The sequence below is a fragment of the Bos javanicus genome, chromosome 19 (assembly GCF_032452875.1).
Source record: "Bos javanicus breed banteng chromosome 19, ARS-OSU_banteng_1.0, whole genome shotgun sequence".
NCBI lineage: Eukaryota > Metazoa > Chordata > Mammalia > Artiodactyla > Bovidae > Bos > Bos javanicus.
The window spans coordinates 23927107-23946575 of record NC_083886.1 but is presented as its reverse complement, the minus strand read 5'-3'; the positions used below and the strand labels follow the sequence as shown (position 1 = coordinate 23946575).

The 19469-nt window shown below is 53.4% G+C and overlaps 1 protein-coding gene across 3 annotated transcripts; it reads left to right on the top strand.

The window, feature by feature from the left end:
• Positions 1-63: 63 nt before the first annotated feature.
• On the top strand, positions 64-18797 carry INPP5K (inositol polyphosphate-5-phosphatase K). 3 transcript variants are annotated; one of them, XM_061390622.1, is made up of 13 exons: positions 69-388; positions 2104-2211; positions 2535-2643; positions 5941-6057; positions 6400-6575; positions 7182-7293; positions 7942-8051; positions 13326-13418; positions 15606-15789; positions 16660-16797; positions 17033-17116; positions 17283-17387; positions 17809-18797. In XM_061390622.1, exons 1-13 carry the CDS (start codon positions 342-344, stop codon positions 17866-17868), a joined length of 1443 nt encoding a protein of 480 aa, XP_061246606.1. In that variant the 5' UTR covers positions 69-341; the 3' UTR covers positions 17869-18797. The 3 variants fall into 3 exon arrangements, with proteins under 3 accessions (XP_061246607.1, XP_061246606.1, XP_061246608.1); XM_061390623.1 differs by lacking the exon at positions 13326-13418 and having other exon boundaries at positions 64-388; XM_061390624.1 differs by lacking the exon at positions 69-388 and having other exon boundaries at positions 2124-2211; positions 2542-2643.
• The last annotated feature ends 672 nt before the right edge of the window (positions 18798-19469 follow it).

Below are 19469 nucleotides of genomic sequence, written 5' to 3'. Positions count from 1 at the left end.
GGGCGGAGTCTAGGCCGCCGCGCCCCGCGTGCCGGGCAGTGTTGCGTCGGGTTCTGCTGATACGGGGACACGCCTCTCTTACGTCCCCGGTCCCCTAGGCCCCTTTCCCTCCGCCTTTTCCCGTTTCCCGCTCCTTGGAGAGTCCTGCCTCTTCCTGCGGACCCGCCACCCAGAGTCCTCCGTGCGCGCCGGCTCCGCCTCTTACGGAAGCCTAGTCGGAGGGTCGGAATCCGGAAGAAAAACAATCGGGAGTGTGAGCGGACCGGCACCTGCTTCCCAGAGAGAGCCGATCGGGCCAGGACCGGCGAGATTCAAGCCGGCCGGGCCACTGCGTGGGGACGATGGAGGCCATGAGCCCACGGACCGAGCCGAGATGCAGAACGCTCAGGTGAGGAAGGCGGCTGCCGGCTGCCCGGGGCGGGATCGCTACCTCCGACCCAATCAGTGCTGCGGGTCTGGGCCAGAACCGGACTGGGAGAGAAGGGGCCAGACCAATAGGTTGCTTCTAGTTCAGAGGCCTCTCACATTCTCCCAAGCCAGTATCTAAGAGGGCTATGTTGGGCTCAAACCCTGCGCCTCCTCCAAACTCAGGCCTCCAAGCTCTTTCCCACTTCGGCGCCCCTAGCAGGTGTCCCAGTTAGATTCTGGAGGAGGCAGCAGTGTTAGACTGTTTGAAGTTAAAGCTATAACAAAGCATTCTCTCCTTAGATCTAGAGTAGAAACCTTGTTCTTTAGATCAGCACATACATCATGGGATCTGCCTGATCCCGTTACGACCTCCTGAAGTCCACAATCAGATTTAGATAAGATCCTTTAGTGAAGTGATAAAAGCTTGGTCTCATGCTTGCTCATTCGCTAATCACCAACTTAGTGCCAGTCACGATGCAAGGATTTGCTGCTAATCGTGGGACCTAACAGTGGGAACAAGAAATCCCTGCTCTGGAGGTCCTTAGGAAAACAAGGAGCCTTGGAGTAAAAGAGCTACCCTTTAATCCTCCGTTGGACAGCAGGGGGAGATCGTAAACAAACGAAGCGCAGAACCTCTGGCTGAGTGCCTGGGAAGGTGGTTTTCTTATTGTTTTGTTGATATTCAAAGGGAACGGCAGGAAGTTGCTTTAAACTGGCCAAGAATTTCTTCAGGTTGTGCTTTTTAGAATTTGAACGTCTAAGAATGGGGATCTGGTGGAGAAAAGACGTTTGGGAGAAATCCTGCCCTTTTCTTCTCGCCCCCATTTTAAATCTTCTGCTGTTACACATCCTCCTCCTAATGGTGTGCCTAGGACTTACCTGGGGCTTGCTGGCTCTTCTTGGTCTCTGTGGGGTTTTAGCCCCTGCCTGCTGTGTATGCGGCAGTCTGGGGGCTTCCCAGGAGCACTGCTATAACTGTTCAAATGAAGAGATTTTCAAGTCTCTCTTTCCCCTGAGCCTCTGAGGAAGCCAGTGTTATTGAGAGCTGCTGATTAGATCTGTTGTTTCCCTGGGGTTTATATGAAGCTTCGTTGGTTGTTATCCAACTGATGGTTTTTCCCCAAATCGGGTAGACTCTTGAGAAAGATGTTGGGAAACCTGTTATTTAGAATCTTGTTAGCCTCTCTGAAATTCCCCTGTCTTGCTGTACTCAGGCCTCTCACAAGGTGAAAACTGAACCTCTAGGATCTTTCTGGTGGTCCTGGGACCCCATGGATTGAAGAGTGGGGGGTGGGAAGTTTCTGACCGAGCCACAGATGAAGGACTATTGGAATTAATAAAGTCCTCACTGTCCACCCCATTCACACCCCTTCCCTTGCCTGACTCCAAAACCTTCGGCCCCGCTCGTTGGCAGCTCTCCTGGTGTCAGCAGCACAGGTGCCGCCAGCCGTGGGCAGCTGTATACCTGCACGGAGGAGCCTATCCAGGGTGGGCATTTCCTGCTTCAAGGGACAGAGGGCTTGAAGATGAAGGGCTTGTAGTTCAGTGCCCCAGTTCCCTCCAGTGGATGCAGAAAAACACACATTTCCCCATTCTGACTACAACAGATTATGGTCCAGCCCTTAGCAGGAGCAGCCCCCGGTCTATTACCTGGACGAGGTCTCATCCTCCTTCCTCCATGGCTTCCCTTCTCAGCATACATGTTGTGACGTGGAACGTGGCCTCTGCAGCACCCCCTCCAGACCTCAGTGATCTGCTTCAGCTGAACAACCTGAACCTGGACCTGGACATATATGTCATTGGGTAGGTGTCCACAGGACCTGTCACGCATGCCTATATCTGAGATCAGGATCAGGTAAGCCTGACCAGTCCCAAGTTGTCCCCACAGGGAACCACTATAACCTGTTCGCCCTCGCCCTGGAGTGTGAAAGCCAAGAACTTTCAGCCTGCATCAGAGCCAGGCCACATCTGTTGTCCTGGGTCAGCAGTGGCAAGGGGCTGGCGAGCAGTAGCCACAGGGGAGGCAGAACCCAGCGCTGGACAGTCGGCTGAGGACAGTGCTGGATGTTGGAGCAGAGGCAGGGCCCTACAGGCCAGGGGGCAGGCCTCTGATCTGGGATGGGCAGTTTGCAGGAACTGAACTGTGGGATCATGAGCCTCCTTTCCGACACTGCCTTTGAAGACCCATGGAGCAGTTACTTCATGGACGTGCTTTCCCCTCTGAGCTTCGTCAAGGTAACTTGCAAGTTCGTGGGCAATTGGGAAATGTGTCTCACCTCTTATTACTAATCCCTAGTCCTTTGTCTCCCAGTCCAGCTTTCATGCTGTTACCCTTTTATTTAAAGACCCAAACCCCAGTTGCACCTGGTTCCCTGGGGCTCCTGCCTGCCTTGTGTCTTTCTGAAGTAGCTGGGGCTGAGCTGGGACCCCAGGGGCTAGTTTAACACCTTGATATTTTTCAGGTTGGGAGAATTCCTTGGGGAGATGCAGCAGGGCTTAGTAACACCTGATTGCCTACCCCACCCCCAGCCTCCAGTCTCTACTCAAAGACCCAGCCTGAAATCTCAGAGTATAATAATAATTGCCACTGTCCATGGCTTGCTTATTGGTGGTGGTATTTTATTGTTCACTCAGTCGTGTTTAACTCTTTGCAACCCTGTGTCCATTGAGTCGGTGATGCCATTAACCCATCTCATCCTGTCTTGCCCCCTTCTCTTCCCACTTTCAATCTTTCCCAGCATCAGGGTCTTTTCCAGTGAGTCAGCTCTTGGCATCAGGTGGCCAAAGTATTGATGCTTCAGCTTCAGCATCAGTCCTTTCAATAAATATTCAGAGTTGATTTCCTTTAGGATCAACTGGTTTGATCTCCTTGCTGTCCAAGGGACTCTCAAGAGTCTTCTCCAGAACCACAGTTTGAAAGCATCAGCATTATAAACAAACTCTTTATATACATTATTTAAAAATCTTAACTATTCTGAAATATAGGTGTTGTATGGATAAAACCAAGACTCAGAGATCATGACAGATTTGGATCCAGATCTTTCAAACTTCATAACCTGTGTCCTTAACTACTGTACTTTATTACTGTACTGGTGATCTCGAAGGTTGACAGGTATCCTATGACTCTCCTGCTGGTATCAGAGGGTGTCCTCTGATCTTAAGAGACATGCACCTCAAATCCTCAGAGACTCAGAGGTTAGAAGAGACACATGTGGAGGAGAAGGGTTCTCAGTCTATAAGGCCAGTATTCTTTGGGAAATCTTTTTTTTTCTTTGAGAAATGTTTAGACCATAGGAGAATCTGCAGGAATGCTCTAGATTGCTGAATCTTACTTGTCTGCCCTGCACAGCTAAGAGATGAAACACAGTCCCACTAAAAATACCTCCAAGAAGCATTGCTTCTCAGAAATACCAGAATTCCTTTTTTCCTTTCCCTGGGTGATTGGATTGCTTCAGAATTCACTCCGTTACCCTAATCTGCCCAGAGGTGCTGAGGCAAGAGCTGTGAGTCCTCTGGAGGCGGGCAGAGCCAGGAGGTCACATCAGATGTGATCCTGCTGCTGAGGCTAAAAGATGCCAGTCCCCAAGCCCTTGGCTCCCTCCAGATTGAACTAGGGCCTCTTCCTGCAGACTTGGAGCTGGCCCCTCTCAGAGGGCAAAATCACTTGTCTCTTACCACCCACTCCCTTCCCAAGACTGGAGGCCTCCTTGTACCTCGGCTCACTGGCAAGGGATCGGTGGGATGGACTTGAGCCAAGGAAATTAGCTCATCCTGTGGCATGGACACAGCTCACTCTCTCCATGCGGCCTACCGAGGCTGGGAGACCAGCCTGAGGGCCTGGCAGGCACCCACAGCAAATACCCCTCCTTTGCACGGCCGAGAGTAGAGAGTAGAGGTGAAGGGCGAGCCCTGCCTGCAGCCTGTTCCTGGGGCCGGAAGTTGCTGGCCACAGGTTGAGAAGCCTGGGGCTGATCCCCTTTGCGGGCTCCTAGGCTCCCAGCCTCCCTCCTTCTAGTCCCTTCCTTAGCTCCTCCTCCTTCGTTTCCTCCAACTAAAACTTCCCCTAGGAGTCTCCTGCCTTTCCCCATAGCCCCACCCTTTCTCCCAATCTGAAGTTTTCCTGCCCCACCCCCACCTCCATCCTCCCTGCCCCACCCCCACTTCCCTCCTCTTTCAGAGTGGGCTCTAGCCTGTGGGGCGGGGCTCAGTGGCCCAGACCTGCTCTGTGGGATCAGATTAATCTTGAAACTCTTCCCAAATCTTTCTCAGTTCCCTGGGAGTCAGCCCCCACCACCCCCAGGAGCCAGCCCTTCCCCACTCCCATTGTCCTATTTGCTTTCGAAGGGGAGAGACCAAGATAGGGGTGGAAAGTGAAGTCGGGGACACATTTGTAGCAACCTGTGCCCAGCTCTGGGTGCTCACGCCTCCCTCCCTCCGTCTTGTGTTCAGGGTTCCCCCTCCCTTGACTCTTCCACCATCCCAAAGCTCCTGGCCTGTGGGATCAAGTTTCATAATTCCTGGAAGGCCCCAGTACATGCTCCCCACCCGGGGATTTCCTCCTTGGCCTCTGCACCTCATGCTCCGGAAATAGCTACTCGGGTGGTGGGTGTAGACAGCCTGAAGCTGTGAGAGGGTCACAGGCCCATTCCCACCCCACCTCCACGGCCACTGAGCGAGGGGATTCTGGCAGTCCTGGGCCTTTGACATTGCTATTCAAAGTGGTCCTGCTGGTTCCTTAGTCTCCTTGAGCCTCAGTCCTTCTTCAAACAGGGACCCTTCTTTCAAAAGTTGGCCAGAATTAGCTGTTTCCCCCAACCTGCGACTCGTCCTCTGTGCTCACTCTCATCCCCTCTGCGTGGCATTCACGGACACCAGCTGCCCATAGTCTGTATTATTTTTCAGTAGCGTTTTCTTAGTTGTTTTTCCCTGAGCTATAATGTATGGAGAAATGAAGTGTAGAGTCTGGTGGATTTTTATACGTATATGTAGCCACGCTGCCACCCATCAAATCAAGATACAGAGTATTTCCCGCTCTCTCATGCTCATGTCCCTTCTCTGCATTTACTTTCAAGAATCCTTAAAGTAAAAATTAATATCAAGAACTACCAGTTAATTCAGCATCTTTAAGATAGATTCCTGCTTTATCGATGAGAAAATAGACTTGTCCGGCATCAAATACTAACAGCCTGAGCTGGTTTCTGAACGTAGATCTGGCCCTTAGCCATTTTCCCATAAAGCATCTCTGAAGTTCTTTGAGCCCCTCCATGCACAGTACCCGTGGGAGCTCAGGAGGGCACTAGGGAGAAGGGCACCATACGTGGGCTGGAGCGGAAGAGTCAGTGCCCTCCTGTTGGTGGGATGTCTCCACCCGCTGCAGAGCCCCCAGATTGCCTCATTTGGCAGCTGAGACTCCATCGGCACTGAGATGCCATAGACCCCTGGGGCAGGACATCCATGTGGCTCAGGGCTCTCAAGGGCTCCCGGCACAGGCCCTAGAGGGACATGAATGACTGTCACCCTTCTGTCCCGCAGGTCTCCAGTGTCCGCATGCAAGGGCTCCTCTTACTGATCTTTGCCAAGTACCAGCATTTGCCCTTTATCCAGGTCCTGTCTACTAAATCCACCCCCACCGGCCTCTTCGGGTACTGGGTAAGGACTGAGCTGTTTTCTGAGTCAGGAGCTGGGGGCCTTCTCTCACTGGATGGGGTAGGGCTGGGGGCTTTAGAGCTGGGCAACTGAAAAAGGGAATGAATGAATTGAAAAGAGGGGGTGAAATGAATCTTGGCACTCTGTCCAGGCCAGTGCCCCGCATAGCTGCCTTCCCTCCTCTGGGGGGCCTAGTGTCCCTGGGACGGCAGGTAGGTGAGCTGGGCTCTGCGGAGGTGAGTGTCTGCTGACCCTGGGAGATCCCGCAGGAACTGAGACCATCTGCCCTCAGGCCCCAGATGGGAAAACAGAGGTGTGTCCCCCCCCTTCCTGCCCACCTACCAGGGGAACAAAGGGGGTGTCAACATCTTTCTGAAGCTTTACGGCTACTATGTCAGCATCATCAACTGCCACCTGCCCCCCCACATGGCCAACAATGACCAGCGGCTGGAGCACTTTGACCGGATCTTGGAGATGCAGAATTTTGAGGCACAGGATACCCCCAACATCCTGGACCACGAGTGAGCGTGCTGCTGTGAACTGTGCCCGACCGTCTCCCCCAGGCCAGCCCCGCAAGCCTGCTTTGCCCGGTCACTGCTCCCCCACCAGAGGCAGTCTGCCCCCATCTCCCGCCCTCTCGCAGCCTCTTCCCTGATGCCCTGTCTCCTCTCCAGCTCTGCCTGCCTGGGGTCTGGGACCCCTTCCCTTTCCCTGGCCCCTCTGTCCTGCCTAGAAATTCTGGATGCTTCCAAACATCCCAGGTCAAGAACCTTGTGGTTCCTGAGGTCCCCAGGAAGGGCTGGTTCTCAGGTGTGCCCTCTGGGGCACCTGGTGCCGGGTACCCGGCTGGGGAACGGAGGGAGGGCTAGAGCCTGCTCCATGTTTGCCACTTGCCCCTCAGGGCTGGTCCTTTTGGCTCGAATGGCCGGTGGGGCCAGGAGAACAGGCCCGTTGGGGCCCGCCCTTGTCTTTACCTGATCCTCCCTCAGCCTCTGGCTTTTCACCCGCCCCCCGAGCCTTCTGCCCCCTGGCAGCCCTGCAGTGAGCGGTCAGAGCCCCTGTGGTCTCCTGCCTGCTCTGACCCCATCACAGCCCTTCAGGCTGCCTGTCTTCCTTTCTTTCTGAAGCCTCATTCTCTGGTTTGGAGACATGAACTTTCGGATTGAGGACTTCGGGTTGCACTTTGTTCGAGAATCCATAAAAAATCAGCGCTACAGTGACCTGTGGGAGAAGGATCAGGTATCTGAGAGGGGGGATCTGAGCCCAAGAGAGGAGAGTTCTGAGCCCAAGGCCAGGGAGGTCAACAGGAGGTGTGGGGAGGTTCCCTAGCGCCCATTCTCTTTTCCCAAGCCTTCAAAAGTCCCTGACCCCAGGCAGGGCAGAGTCTAATAGGCCTTGGCTGCTGGGAGTGGGGCAGTCAGGCTTATCTGGCCAGCCTGGTCTCCACCTGGAGGCGCTCCAGCACCAGGTGTGTGTGAGGTCAGGGAGTGAGCAGGGCTTTGGCCTGCTGGCCCTGCACCAGCCCTCAATGTCCCTGTTGTCTTTCCCACTCCCAACCTGACTTGCCTCCTGGAGGATGAGATACCACCCATTGGGATACCCTGCCTACCCCAGCCTCCCCTCTGATACACTTCTGCTAGTGGCTCCTAGGGAAATAGAATTCAGAGCCTGATCCCTGTGGTTCAAGGACTGGGAAGTGGCAGGCGGCTCTCTGCCCTGGGACTATGGGGTGGGCGTGAGGGGGTGATGTTTGCGTTTGCATTCAACTGCTGTCCTGGGGGTGGGGTACAGGGCTGGGGCAGTGAGGAGCAGTCTGACTGGGAGGGCACTGCCAGGTTTGAGTTCTTGCCCCACTGCGATGGCAAATGCCAATCCCTTTTCCTCCAGCTCAGCATCGCCAAGAGACACGACCCACTGCTGCGGGAATTCCAGGAAGGCTCCCTGCTCTTCCCACCCACCTACAAGTTTGATAAGAACTCCAACAACTATGACACCAGGTGAGGGGGCCCCGCCGGGAGAGGATGTGCCTGTCGCAGATCTGGGCCTGGGAAGTCAGACCGTGCTGGCCCTTGTGATCAAGGGAGCCACCTTCAGTTAGAAGTGTTGGGGGAGCAGGACTAGATCCAGCCATCACTGCTCAGGAGCGGTGCCTCTGCACCCCTGATGATATGCTGATTATGGGAGCTGTCCCAGGAGGGAGCAGGAAGGGGAGCTGGGGCCGGGGCAGGTAGAGCCAAAGGGGAGGGAAGACGGCTGATTGCTGACTTCAGGGCAAGGGAGATCGGGGAGGGACTATACTTCAGCATCCTTTAGACTCCTGCCCTGCTGCCCCCTCAGGGCTTTCTGGTCCTGCCCAGATGATGGTGGGGACAGAAAGCTTGGCTCAGCCAGTCACTGGTGTTAAGTAATCCTGCCCTGGCTGTGAGTGGGTTGAGTACTAGTTAAGGAATATGAGTGGGAGTTGTCAGTGGGGCAGTTAATGGGGAACAATGCAGAGATAGTACACCTGGTTAGAAATCAGAAGCACAGTTTGTGCTTTATCGGCAGCATGACCTTGGTCATAGTATTTAAGCCTCAATTTTTCCGTCTATAAAATGGGGATGATAACAGTGCCTGTCTCATGGGACTGAGGATTCATTGAGACCACCAAAGGACTTCCATGGTGGTCCAGTAGCTAAGACTCCCAGCTCCCAAAGCAGGGGGCCCTGTTTCGATCCCTGGTTAGATCCCACATGCTGCAACTAAGACCCAGGGAAGCCAAGTAAATAAATATTTAAAAAGAAATAAATAAGACCTGGCATGTTAGCCTAGTGCCTGGCACCCAGTAGGCACCATGATAACTGCTGTTGTTGTTTTTAGATTCTGATCTTCAGGTCGGAGTTTTACTGAAAGCCTTTCTAAAGAACTGAGAAAGGGATAGGTAACCACCAAAACCTTAGACTTAGGCAGTGGGGCAAAAGTAGCTCAAGCCCAAAGCCCCTGACCTGATTTAGGGCAGGGACCCTCATCTCTTTGAAGAAGAATAACCCCCTACACGTTATGGGGCTCTTTGTATTCCCCTAGCAGAATTGTCTTCTGAGGGAGATAGGAGGTGCCCCCAGGGCAGCCCAGGCCTCTCGGATTTAGGCGGTGAGTAGGTCTGTCCACAGCCAGGCCAGGATGAGAGGGGGCCCTGCTGGCCCAGGGCCGGAAGCCGTGTGGCTCTCCCGTCAAGTGAAGGGGAGAGCGTGAGCCATTTGAGGCGTGTGGAGCAAGACAGAGTGGGGTCACAGTCAGGGGCAGTGCACACAAGAGGAGGCCACAGACACTGGAACTGAGGACCAGCCTGGGCCGCAGCACAAGCCAGAAAGTAGGGAAGAGGGCAGGCTTCCGCTGGCCCACGGGCCCAGGTCCGCAACTGTCCATCTCCCCTGCCATCCATTGGAAATGAGGATCGTCATGGAGATTGTCAGGCCTCTGTGGGACAAGCCGGGATCCTCTACCAGTTGACACTTGCCCACAGGAAGAGAATGGCTCACAGGCCGTGTAGCCAAGCATCACCCTGCTCACTCCCCTGGGTATGGGAGGGAAGCCCGCAGGAGACTGGAAGTCATGCAGGCGGTGTAGAGGGGCTCAGAGATGTTCACGGCCTTCCCCAGGTGGCTGTGCTCGTGACAGTGGAGCCGGGGCTAGACCTCTCCAGACTGTGTTGCCCATGATGCCTTCCTCTAGCCTGCAGTGCCTCCAAGTTCACAGACAGTCTTTTTTTTTTTTTTTATGAATTGTATTTATTTTTAATGTGTATCTATTTTTTGGCTGTGCCATACAGTACATGTGGGATCTTGGTTTCCCAACCAGGGATCCAACCCACACCCCCTGCATTGGAAGCGTGGAGTCCTAACCATTGGACCACCAGGGAAGTCCCCACACAGCCAGTCTTGCCAGCTAGCAGCAGAAAGGAGCCCAGGGCTGGGATAGCAAAAAGCTTGCCAAGGAGAAGGCAGATGTTATTTCTACGTGATAGATAAAATCCACACGGTGACTGACATCGCTGAGTGCTGACAACGGGCCAGGCATTGGGCACAGCGCTTTGCCTGCATCACTTCACTTAATTCCTACTGTATCTTCATTAGGTAGACACTGTTGATACTGACTTCTTACAAATAAGGAAGATTTGTACAAATCGTACAAATAGACCTTCTGTATCTCAGAAGGTCTAAGTAAGGTAGTAACAGAATAAGTGATGAGCAAAAATTTGAACTGAGGTCTGTGTGAATCCAGACTCATGCTTCCCCTTGCCTGGAGCCCAGGAAATGAAGGAATGTCTGGACAGGAACAACGGCATTACAGGGGGACATCACAACTGAAATATCCCCAGCTGGGAGTGCCTGCGGTTGGCAGGAGCCCCGTGTAGGGAACAGAAACATTGCTGTGTGATCAGCCTGTTATTCATCCTTGAAAACCAGGTTGAGGCATCATCTCTACTGGAAAATCTTCCTTGACCCTTGCCAGTTTTGCTGGGAGTTCTCTCCTGGTGCTGTGCTGCCTGCAAGCCTTGCACATCATGCGTTCAGTGTGTCTGTTAAGACATGGCGTGCCTTTTTTGCTGTGCTATGAATGCCCGGAGCACAGAGGCTGGGTCTGATTTACGACCGTCCCTGGTTATATAGCACAGTGTGCCTGCCATGTGTTTGAACTGAGAGCCTGAGAGAACAAAAGGAAAAGATAAGATATTTAAGGAGCAGCCAGTCTAGTAGAGGGACCCACCCAGAGCGAGAGAGCCAAATAAACACTCTCAAGTCCAGGAGCTGGCCGATAGAAGGTTCCAGAACTCTGTGTGGAAGTGGTAAAAGACAGCGAAGTGAACGGTAAGGAGGCGGACAGCTGAAGCCATGAGGAGTCAATGAGAACTGTCAGCGAGGCAGCAGGTTTCACAGAAAGGACAGGCATTCTCAGCAGCAGCGCTGATGAGAGGCACTTTGAGTGGGGCTGCCCCACTGTACAGAGGGACTGAGCTGTGTGCAGGGCATGGTTTGCAGCTTTACCCAGCCTCGGCAACGCACCCGAGCCAAGATGTAATGAGAAACGAGGTCGGCTCCGTTACAGGGGAGGGTAAAGGGGCTGAGGGCAGCAAATCCTATTAAAGTCAGGGATTGTAGTAGGGTTTTGTTACAGTCGACAGGAACCTAGTCCACCTCCCCGCTCGGCAGTGAGCAGAGGATGTTACGATCGATCTAGGCAAGACTCAAGTCCTGAGTTCAGTGGGACACTTAGAAACCACCTATAGGGAGCCAAGAGGAAAATGCTCTCAGACCCAAAAATGGAACACATCACTCCTTTGGGGCCAGTAAATTGGCTCAAGTTTTCTAGGCTCTTAAGCCTGGAGAATCTTGCAGAGCTACTGGGTCTTAATTTTTAGAAAGTAAAGACATATCACAGGCATGCCTGGGAGATACTGTGGAATTGGTTCCAGGCCACCACAGTAAGGCAAATATCACAATAGAGTCACTCAGACTTTTTGGTTTCCTGGTGCACAGAAAAGTTAGGTTTATACTGTTCTGTAGTCTATTGAGTGTACAATAACATATCTAAAATAATGTACATACCTTAGTTTTAAAATACTTCATTAGTAAAAAATGCTAACCAGTCTCGGAGCCTTTGGCAAGTCCTCCTTTTCTGTGATAGTAGCATCAAAGGTCACAGATCACCTAACAGTTATAACCGTAAGAGAGCTTGAACTATTATAAGAACTACCAAAATGTGACTCAGAGACACAAAGGGAACGAATGCTATTTGAAAAATGGTTCCAAGTAGTCTTGCTCAATGCAGGTTTGCCACAAACGTTCAATTTGTAAAAATCGCAATCTCAGCCAAGTATTAATAAGAAAGCACAGTAACCCGGGGTGTGCCTGTTGTCTCCAGAAACAGTTCTTGGGGGCTTCCCTGGTGGCTCAGTAGTAAAGAATCCACCTGCTAATGCAGTAGACATGGGTTTGAACCGTGATGCAGGAAGATCCCTCATGCTGCAGAGCAATTAAGCCCGTGTATCTCAGCTATTGAGCCTGTGCTCTAGAGCCCGAGAGCCACAACCACTGAGCCACAACTACCAAAGCCCTCGCCCCCTCGAGTCCACGCTCCACAACGAGAAAAGCCACCACAATGAGAAGCTCGAACCACAACTCGAGAAAAGGCCGAGCGGCAACCAAGAGTCAGCACAGCCGGGAATAAATAAATGAAAATTATTTAAAAAAAAGTTCTTGTTCTCAGTCATGACCATTCAGCCAAAAAAAGCATTAGTGAGGCCCCACTCTGGTTACACGCTGGGGATCGGCCACGGAGGGACAGACTGGGAGGACACGGGTGCGGTGAAGGAGAGCTAACTCCTGGCCAGCACCGTGAGGGCACCCAGCTCCCCTGCACTCGCTGACCTCCCTCAGCGTCAGTGTCCTGGAGAAGAAGGGAGATGTGACCCGTGGCGCCCTCCCGGGGTTAGGAAGATTAGAACAGTCTGAGGTGCCTGCCACAGCCACGTGATGCATGGAGCGGCCGCGTGTTTAGCTGTTACAGGAATGGAGAACTGGGGGAATATATTTAGTTTGTACATATTTATTCTGCTTATTTGTTCCTTTGTCTTTTGTTTGTTAAACAAGCTCCTCAAGAAGTTTGGCAATCCCATTTATCAGATCCTCCCCAGTCTCCTGTCTTATAATAAGGGCTCAGTAAAGGTGATTGAGGGCTTCCCTGGTGGCCCAGTGGTAAAGAATCGCCTACAATGCAGGAGATGTGGATTTAACCGTTGCATTGGGAAGATCCCCTGGAGGAGGAAATGGCAACCCACTCCAGTATTCTTGCCAGGGAAATCCCTTGGACAGAAGGAGCCTGGCGGGCTACAGTCTGTGGGGATCGAAAAAGAATTGGACATGACTTAGCGACTGAACAGCAACAAAGGTCTTCAAAAGAATGGACAGTACAGGTGCCCAGTGATGAGTGTGGGCCAGGCCATGGAAAAGGAAGAAAGGGAGACAGGCGGAGGTCCTGCGGGGGAAGGAGAGTGGGGCTGTGGTCAGGACTTGGGGAGGATTCTGACGGGACTGCATGTATGGGCTGCTGACCATAATAGGGAAGTGGGGGCAGGAGGATGCTTTGAAAGGGAGAGTGGTGCATTCATGCAGTTCACTACCAAGTCTCAAGAATTGCTAGGCACTGAATGTCCAAGGTTGCATTAGAGATTTTGTGTCTGTAGTTTCTGGGATGGAATTACCACATTCCAACATCCCACGAACACTCTTCAGAAGCATGAAAGGTCAAAACACGCCAGGAGCACAGAGAGGAAGAGATGTGGCCACTTACCACTTCTGGAACGGTCCCTCGATAAGGTTTTTGAAGTAAGTACTGTTATCACCTCATCTTAGAGTTGAAGAAACTGAGGTTTGGAGTGATGATGTCACTTGCCAAGGGCAGAACTTTGTTTTTTTAAACTAGATCACTGATTTGTTTTAAAAGTATGCAACTCAGAAATAGGCAGATGGAAGAGATGTGTCAGACAAGGTGTGGGAAGAGGAACAGAGCTTCAATACCCTCTCCAAGCGCACCACTCCCCAAATTCACCAACCCAGAACTCTTCATTAACAGGACAGAACTTTTCACCAATTGGTCTCCGATTTTAGAGCCAAAGTTCACCTCCAGGGCACCACCGTTCTGCCACTATTGCTAGAGAGCCATTTTGCTATTGAAGTGATGAAAGTGTGGCAGGAATGTTTGTTTAAAATAGTAAGTGAATAAAGCAGAAGACAAAAATAGCCTTTCAAGCTATAAGCATGTGAAGTCGTGTATGTTAAAATTGACTGGGCATTTTTGAGGAAGGAGAGTGAGCTTGGGGTTTTTTTTGTTTTTTTTTCTTTTTTTTAGTTATTTGTATTTCACAAGCGCTTTTTTTTTTTTTCTTTTTCATGAGCACTTGTTGATGGGTTCGATCCCTAGATTGGGAAGATCCCCTGGAGAAGGGAATGGCAACCCACTCCAGTATTCTTGCCTGGAGGTAGTCCATGGACAGAGGAGCCTGATGGGCTACAGTCCATGCGGTCACAAAGAGCTGGACACAAGTGAGGAACTAACTGCTATACTGTTGAGTACTTGCTGCATACCAGGCTCTGTGCTAGTGCCAAGGGGACACAGGAGACACCAAGAGCCCCTTCCTTGCCTTCTGAGCTCACGCTGACTGATAGGCTGAGTGGGGAGCAGTAAACTACGATAGAGTGTAGCAGTAGACGTGCTCGTGTCAAGTGCTCTGGAAGCAGAGAGGTCAGGGGCGGCTTTATGACAACGACCGCACTGAACTGGGCCTCTCCCTGCGACAAAGGGAGTGCCAGGCAGCAAAGCTGCAAGAACAGAGGCCCAGAGGCTTGAGAGGGTCACCAGGGCCAGGTGGGTCTGGGGTGGAGGTGGGTGATATGGTACAATAAGGGGGGTCAGAATCCTGGGCACCTTGAAAGTCACATTTGGAGACCTGAACTTTATCCTGGAGGCAGTGAAGACTCCTTAAAAGGTTTTTGCTGGATTTGTTTTAAAAAATATACATTTATTTATTTGACTGCACCAGATCTTAGTTGCAGCATGTGGAATCTAGTTCCCTGACCAGGGATGGAACCCAAGCCCCGGAATTGGGAGCACAGAGTCTTAGCCACTGGACCACCAGGGAAGTCCGTCCTTAAAAGTTTTAAAGCGGTGAATCATCTGACCAGGCCGTATGGTGTCTCTCATGCCCGTTGGGGAAGCTGGGAGTACAGAAAGGGAATGGCAGGTCCTCAGTTGACTCTTGAGAAGAAAGCCTCATAAGAGCCAGTGTCCGTGGGCAGCTTGCATTGTAGGAAGCACGGCGCTATCTGCTCTTTGTGTTTTATCTCATTTAACCATCTCAGTAGCCCTGAGATGTAACTACTGTTATCTCCATTCTACTGATGAAGAGCTGAGGCCCAAGAGGGGTTATCCTGGCAACGACGGGCATGTGCCCTGTGGTCATGCTGGCTGGCCCAGAGTCCTGGCTTCACCACGCCATGGCTGGGCAATTTTGGGAAAGTCCCAACCCCTCTTAAGACCCATTTTCTCCACCTGTGAAGAGGGGATAAATGGTCCTGGTCGAAAGCACGTGGGGAGATTCCCTAAATACTTCCCTTGCCTTTCCCACGATCAATCTGTAGTTGTAGGGACGGAGAGGGAGCCAAGTTCCAGCTCAGCTCTAACCCTGCATTCCAAACCTCAGCCTCTTTGATCTGCAGCTGCTTTTGTTCAAGAAGTAAGAAAGGTTTTAGAGTGTTTCTGAGTCACCATTTGATTCATAAAAATGTAGACGAGACCGAGGGTCCTTGGCTGAGTCTGACACAGACCCATGTACTGTTGTTGCTTCCACGGGGTACGCTCCTGCCCACTACCAGGCTGGGCTCCAGCTCTGTCCTGGGGCATCTCATGGTGGCTAACAGGCCCTGGCATTAGGGGCTCCAAGGGAGCTTGTGGGGGTCCCTTCCTGCTGGCCTGCTGAGCCTTCTCTCTCCTTCTTCCTCTCCCCCCACCCCCAGTGAGAAAAAGCGCAAGCCTGCCTGGACCGATCGCGTCCTTTGGAGGCTGAAGCGGCAGTCCCAGACCGACTTCCAGACCCCCGAGCTCTCAGCCCCCTTCGCCCTGTTCCTGAGGAGCTACGTCAGCCACATGGTGTACACCATCAGTGACCATAAGCCCGTCACCTGCACCTTTGACTTGGAGGTAAATCTCCAGGCTGCCTGGCACTTGGCAGAGCCGCAGCTGTGCCAGGCCACATCCCAGACCCACCTGCCCTGGGTTCAGAGCTCAGCAGGCCCCCCGGGGTGGCCTGTAGGAGGACACGATTGCCTTTCCTCTCAGGTCAGGTGTCCCCCTGTTCTTAGGAGCCGTGGCTGGCTCTGTCTGTCAAAAACATGTTGGAACCCTTTGTCAGTAGGTTTCCCTTACCTCTTGGAACTGTCCCCGGGGACTCCTGAGTTCTATTATGCTTATTACCTACCATGTGAGGTAGGACTGCCTTTCATTTGTCCTAAACCTGTCTGGCTCGTGTTGCAGAGGGAGCCCCCTCCCCCTGTATCTTGCCGTCTAGTGACCGAGGCGGTGCGGTCCCCTTTGAGCCACCGGCTGCCCTCATCTTGTGTGTCTTTATATCCTTGTGTCCCTCCACATGCCTCCGGCTGTTCTCACCAGAGGCCCCCAAATTGAATTTGGGCCTTTGGGTCAGAAACTGTGGAATCCTGAGAGCTATTCCCTGGCTGCTTTCTTCGTCCTGTCAGCAGCTCCCGCGGTCTCCCCCACCCCCACACTCTTCCCCAGTACGTGGCTCTCTGCCAGGTTACCCTCCCACCCGGCCCCCGGCCCATCCTCCCTGGCGGGGCCAGCCATCCCCCACCAGCCTTTGGCCCTTCTTTCCAGCCAGCCAGCCAAGGTCTGATACCCTCTGGGCAGCCTAGCAAGAGCTAACCCCACCCGCTGGCTGCCCCCCTACCCCCGCGGTGACCCTGACCTGTTGGAAGGGCACAGTCAGGACTCTCGTCCCAGGGAAGGGGATGCTGCTGTGGGACTTCAACCCCCTCTGACCCCTGTGTGTAGCTGAAGCCATTGGTGTCTGCCCCGCTGATCACCCTGCTGCCCGAGGGCCCATGCACCATGGAGAACGACCTGCTGATCAGCTACTGCCTGGCTGCAGACTTCCTCAGCAGCCCCTGGGACTGGATTGGCCTGTACAAGGTGACGGGGCCCATCGGCCGCACCCCCGTGGTTTATCCATTCTGAGGGCTCATGGGAGCTGGGCGTAGAGACCACCCGGAGTCCTTGCCTACCGAGGGGCTGGCCGTGAAGGGGAGGAGGCAGATAATGCTATGATGCCAGCCTCAGAAATGAGACCATCCTCTCCTTAGGACTTTACATGGGTCCCGTGTCCTCCCAAACCACTGACCGCCCGCCCGATCCCCCCCTCCTACAGGTGGGGCTGCGCCACATTAATGACTATGTCTCCTATGTCTGGGTCAAGGACAACCAGGTCTCCTTCAGTGACAGGCTGAACCAGGTACCTTCCCCCTTACCTGAGACAGGTGTTCCACCTCGCCAGCAGGGGGGCTTGCCTGAGCTCTCCTCTGCCCTCTGGAAGAGACAGAGAGGTGGATACCTAGTCACTGAGAGCTGGATGGGGCCTGAGGCCATAGAGCTGATCTGCATCTGTCTGTCCTTTCCAGGTGTACATTGACATCAGCGACATCCCTGAGACTGAGGATCAGTTTCTCCTTTTTTACTATAGCAACAACCTACATTCTGTGGTGGGGATAAGCAAACCCTTCAAGGTAACAGATACCGGTGGGTAACAGGAAGGGTGGGCTTCCCTGCTGACTCAGCAGCAAAGAATCCGCCTGCAATGCAGGAGACCTGGGTTTGACCCCTGGGTCAGGAAGATCCCATGGAGTAGGACACGGCAACCCATACCAGTGTTCTTGCATGGGAAATCCCATGGACAGAGGAGCCCGGCGGGCTACAGTCCACGGGGTCACAAAAGAATTGGACACAGCTTAGTGACTAAAGAGCAACAACACAAAAGGAAGGCTAGTCCAGGAGACTTGAGCCCATCGCTGGCTCCCTGAGGCCATGGGCCAAGGAGCCCCGCAAACCCTGCCACCACTGCATCCACTGGGGGGTGGGAGAGACGGAAGGCATGGACCAAAAACCTGCCCTTGCCCCTTCCACTCACCACCTGCTTTATCCCTGCAGATCCAGCCTTTCTCCTTCCTGGAGGAGGACCCACTGGATGAAGCCCAGCCACAGATCTGAGCCGGGCTAGAGTGAATCCAGGGCAGAGGCCGGAGCTGGCAGCCAGCTCTGCCCACCACTGCCAGGAGCTGGGGGCCCAGCCCAGCCCCCAGAGGAGGCAGCGGCATCCTCCACCTCTGAGGGGGAGCCCTGGCCACCCTCCTCTGCTCTCTTCAGTCTAGATCTCTGGAATGGGCCCCTTAAATACAGGTTTTTTTGTTGCTGAGGTGTGCGTGAAACCAGCTAGTTTGTCAACAGTGAAGATCTAGAGGCAGGCCCCTGGATGCGGGAAGGACCCTCCCTCCCGCATCTCATTTCTGAATTTTGCCCACACGCTTCCAGCCCCGCCCGGGCAGGCCTGCCAGGCACATGCCCCATCTGGCACAGGCCTGCATTCTTGTCACGCCACCCTGGGCCTTAGGCTGGGCGGAGGAGATGCTCCCATTCGTACAGGCTGCAGAGACTGGTTGGCGCACAGAGCATGGGTCCCAGGAGTCTTGACATCTTGTTGCCTGTCCCCTTGAGGGGTGGGCAGAGGGTCTGAGATCCCTGCTTTCAGCAGAAGCCAGTGGCCAAGTAGGCAGGATGGAGGAGCCCTCCACCCAGGCTCTCCTGTAGTTGTTGCGGACAGGTTGAGGTATGTCCTGCCAACCGCACACACATACCCCCACCTCCACCCCCAGCTCAAGGAATCCAGCCCAGAAAGTTTCAGGGTCTGAGCAGAGGATTGCACCCAAGTTGGCTTCTGCTCATAAGTCAGGCTTCATGCCCCCAACGTGCCCTCCTGAGAAGGGCTGGCAGTTGGTAGAGGAGCTTGGCCACAGACTTTCGCAGGGCGGTCCATGCCCAGTCCATCCCATCTGCCCCTATCCTCGCTTGCTGTCGCTGGCCAGAGATCTGCCCGCTCTGCCCTGGGACCTAGAAGTGGGGGCAGGCGGAGCCGGAATCAAGACATTCTGGAGAATTTGGCCTGGGGGTCTTCAGAGAGCATTCTCCAGGCGCTGTGTGGGTGCAGCCTGGCCCCACGCCCACCATCTCCCTTGAGTCAACAGTGGCTGAAACGGTCACCTTCCAGGAGAAGACACCTCAGGGAGCCTGCTCTGTGACCATCAGGCCCATCCTAGGACCTGAGACGGAGGGACACCAGTTGCTCTGTATCCTGACTCCACCCTGGGAGCCATCTGGAACTGTCCCTCTGGCCTCTAGTGGGCCATGGCTGGCTGTGTTCTGTGGCTGTTGCATTGGGGGTTAATTAGAAACTGGCTTTTACACCTGTGTGTGACTTTTTTGTGATGGTGGTGGGAACGTGCCCATGTTCATGGGCTCCTGCTTGACTCCAGGATGAGGGCCCTGTTGTCCAGACTAGAGTGTCTGATGATGGTGACAGATGTTGCCTGTGTTGAAATGGGAGAATGAGGTTCCAGGATGGTGGCCCTCTGGGTCCTGGGTCCCAGGGGGCTGTGCCTCCTTTGCTGTTGGGCACTTGGCTTACTCCTTCTAAGTAGGTAGAGTGGGCTTCTTGGGGCTGAACTCAGAAAAGGTGTCCACTCTGCTCTCACCAGTTAATCCCTCCTCACCTGGCACTCCTTCGTACCTTAGTATTTTTCTTTTTAATAATTTTA

Bases quoted from the DNA above. Each gene is read 5' to 3' on its own strand.
- INPP5K (XM_061390622.1), top strand. From the start codon at position 342: ATGGAGGCCATGAGCCCACGGACCGAGCCGAGATGCAGAACGCTCAG. The intron at 6,058-6,399 runs GTAAGGACTGAG...CCCACCTACCAG, and splicing joins CCGGCCTCTTCGGGTACTGG to GGGAACAAAGGGGGTGTCAA. The intron at 17,117-17,282 runs GTACCTTCCCCC...TGTCCTTTCCAG, and splicing joins TCAGTGACAGGCTGAACCAG to GTGTACATTGACATCAGCGA.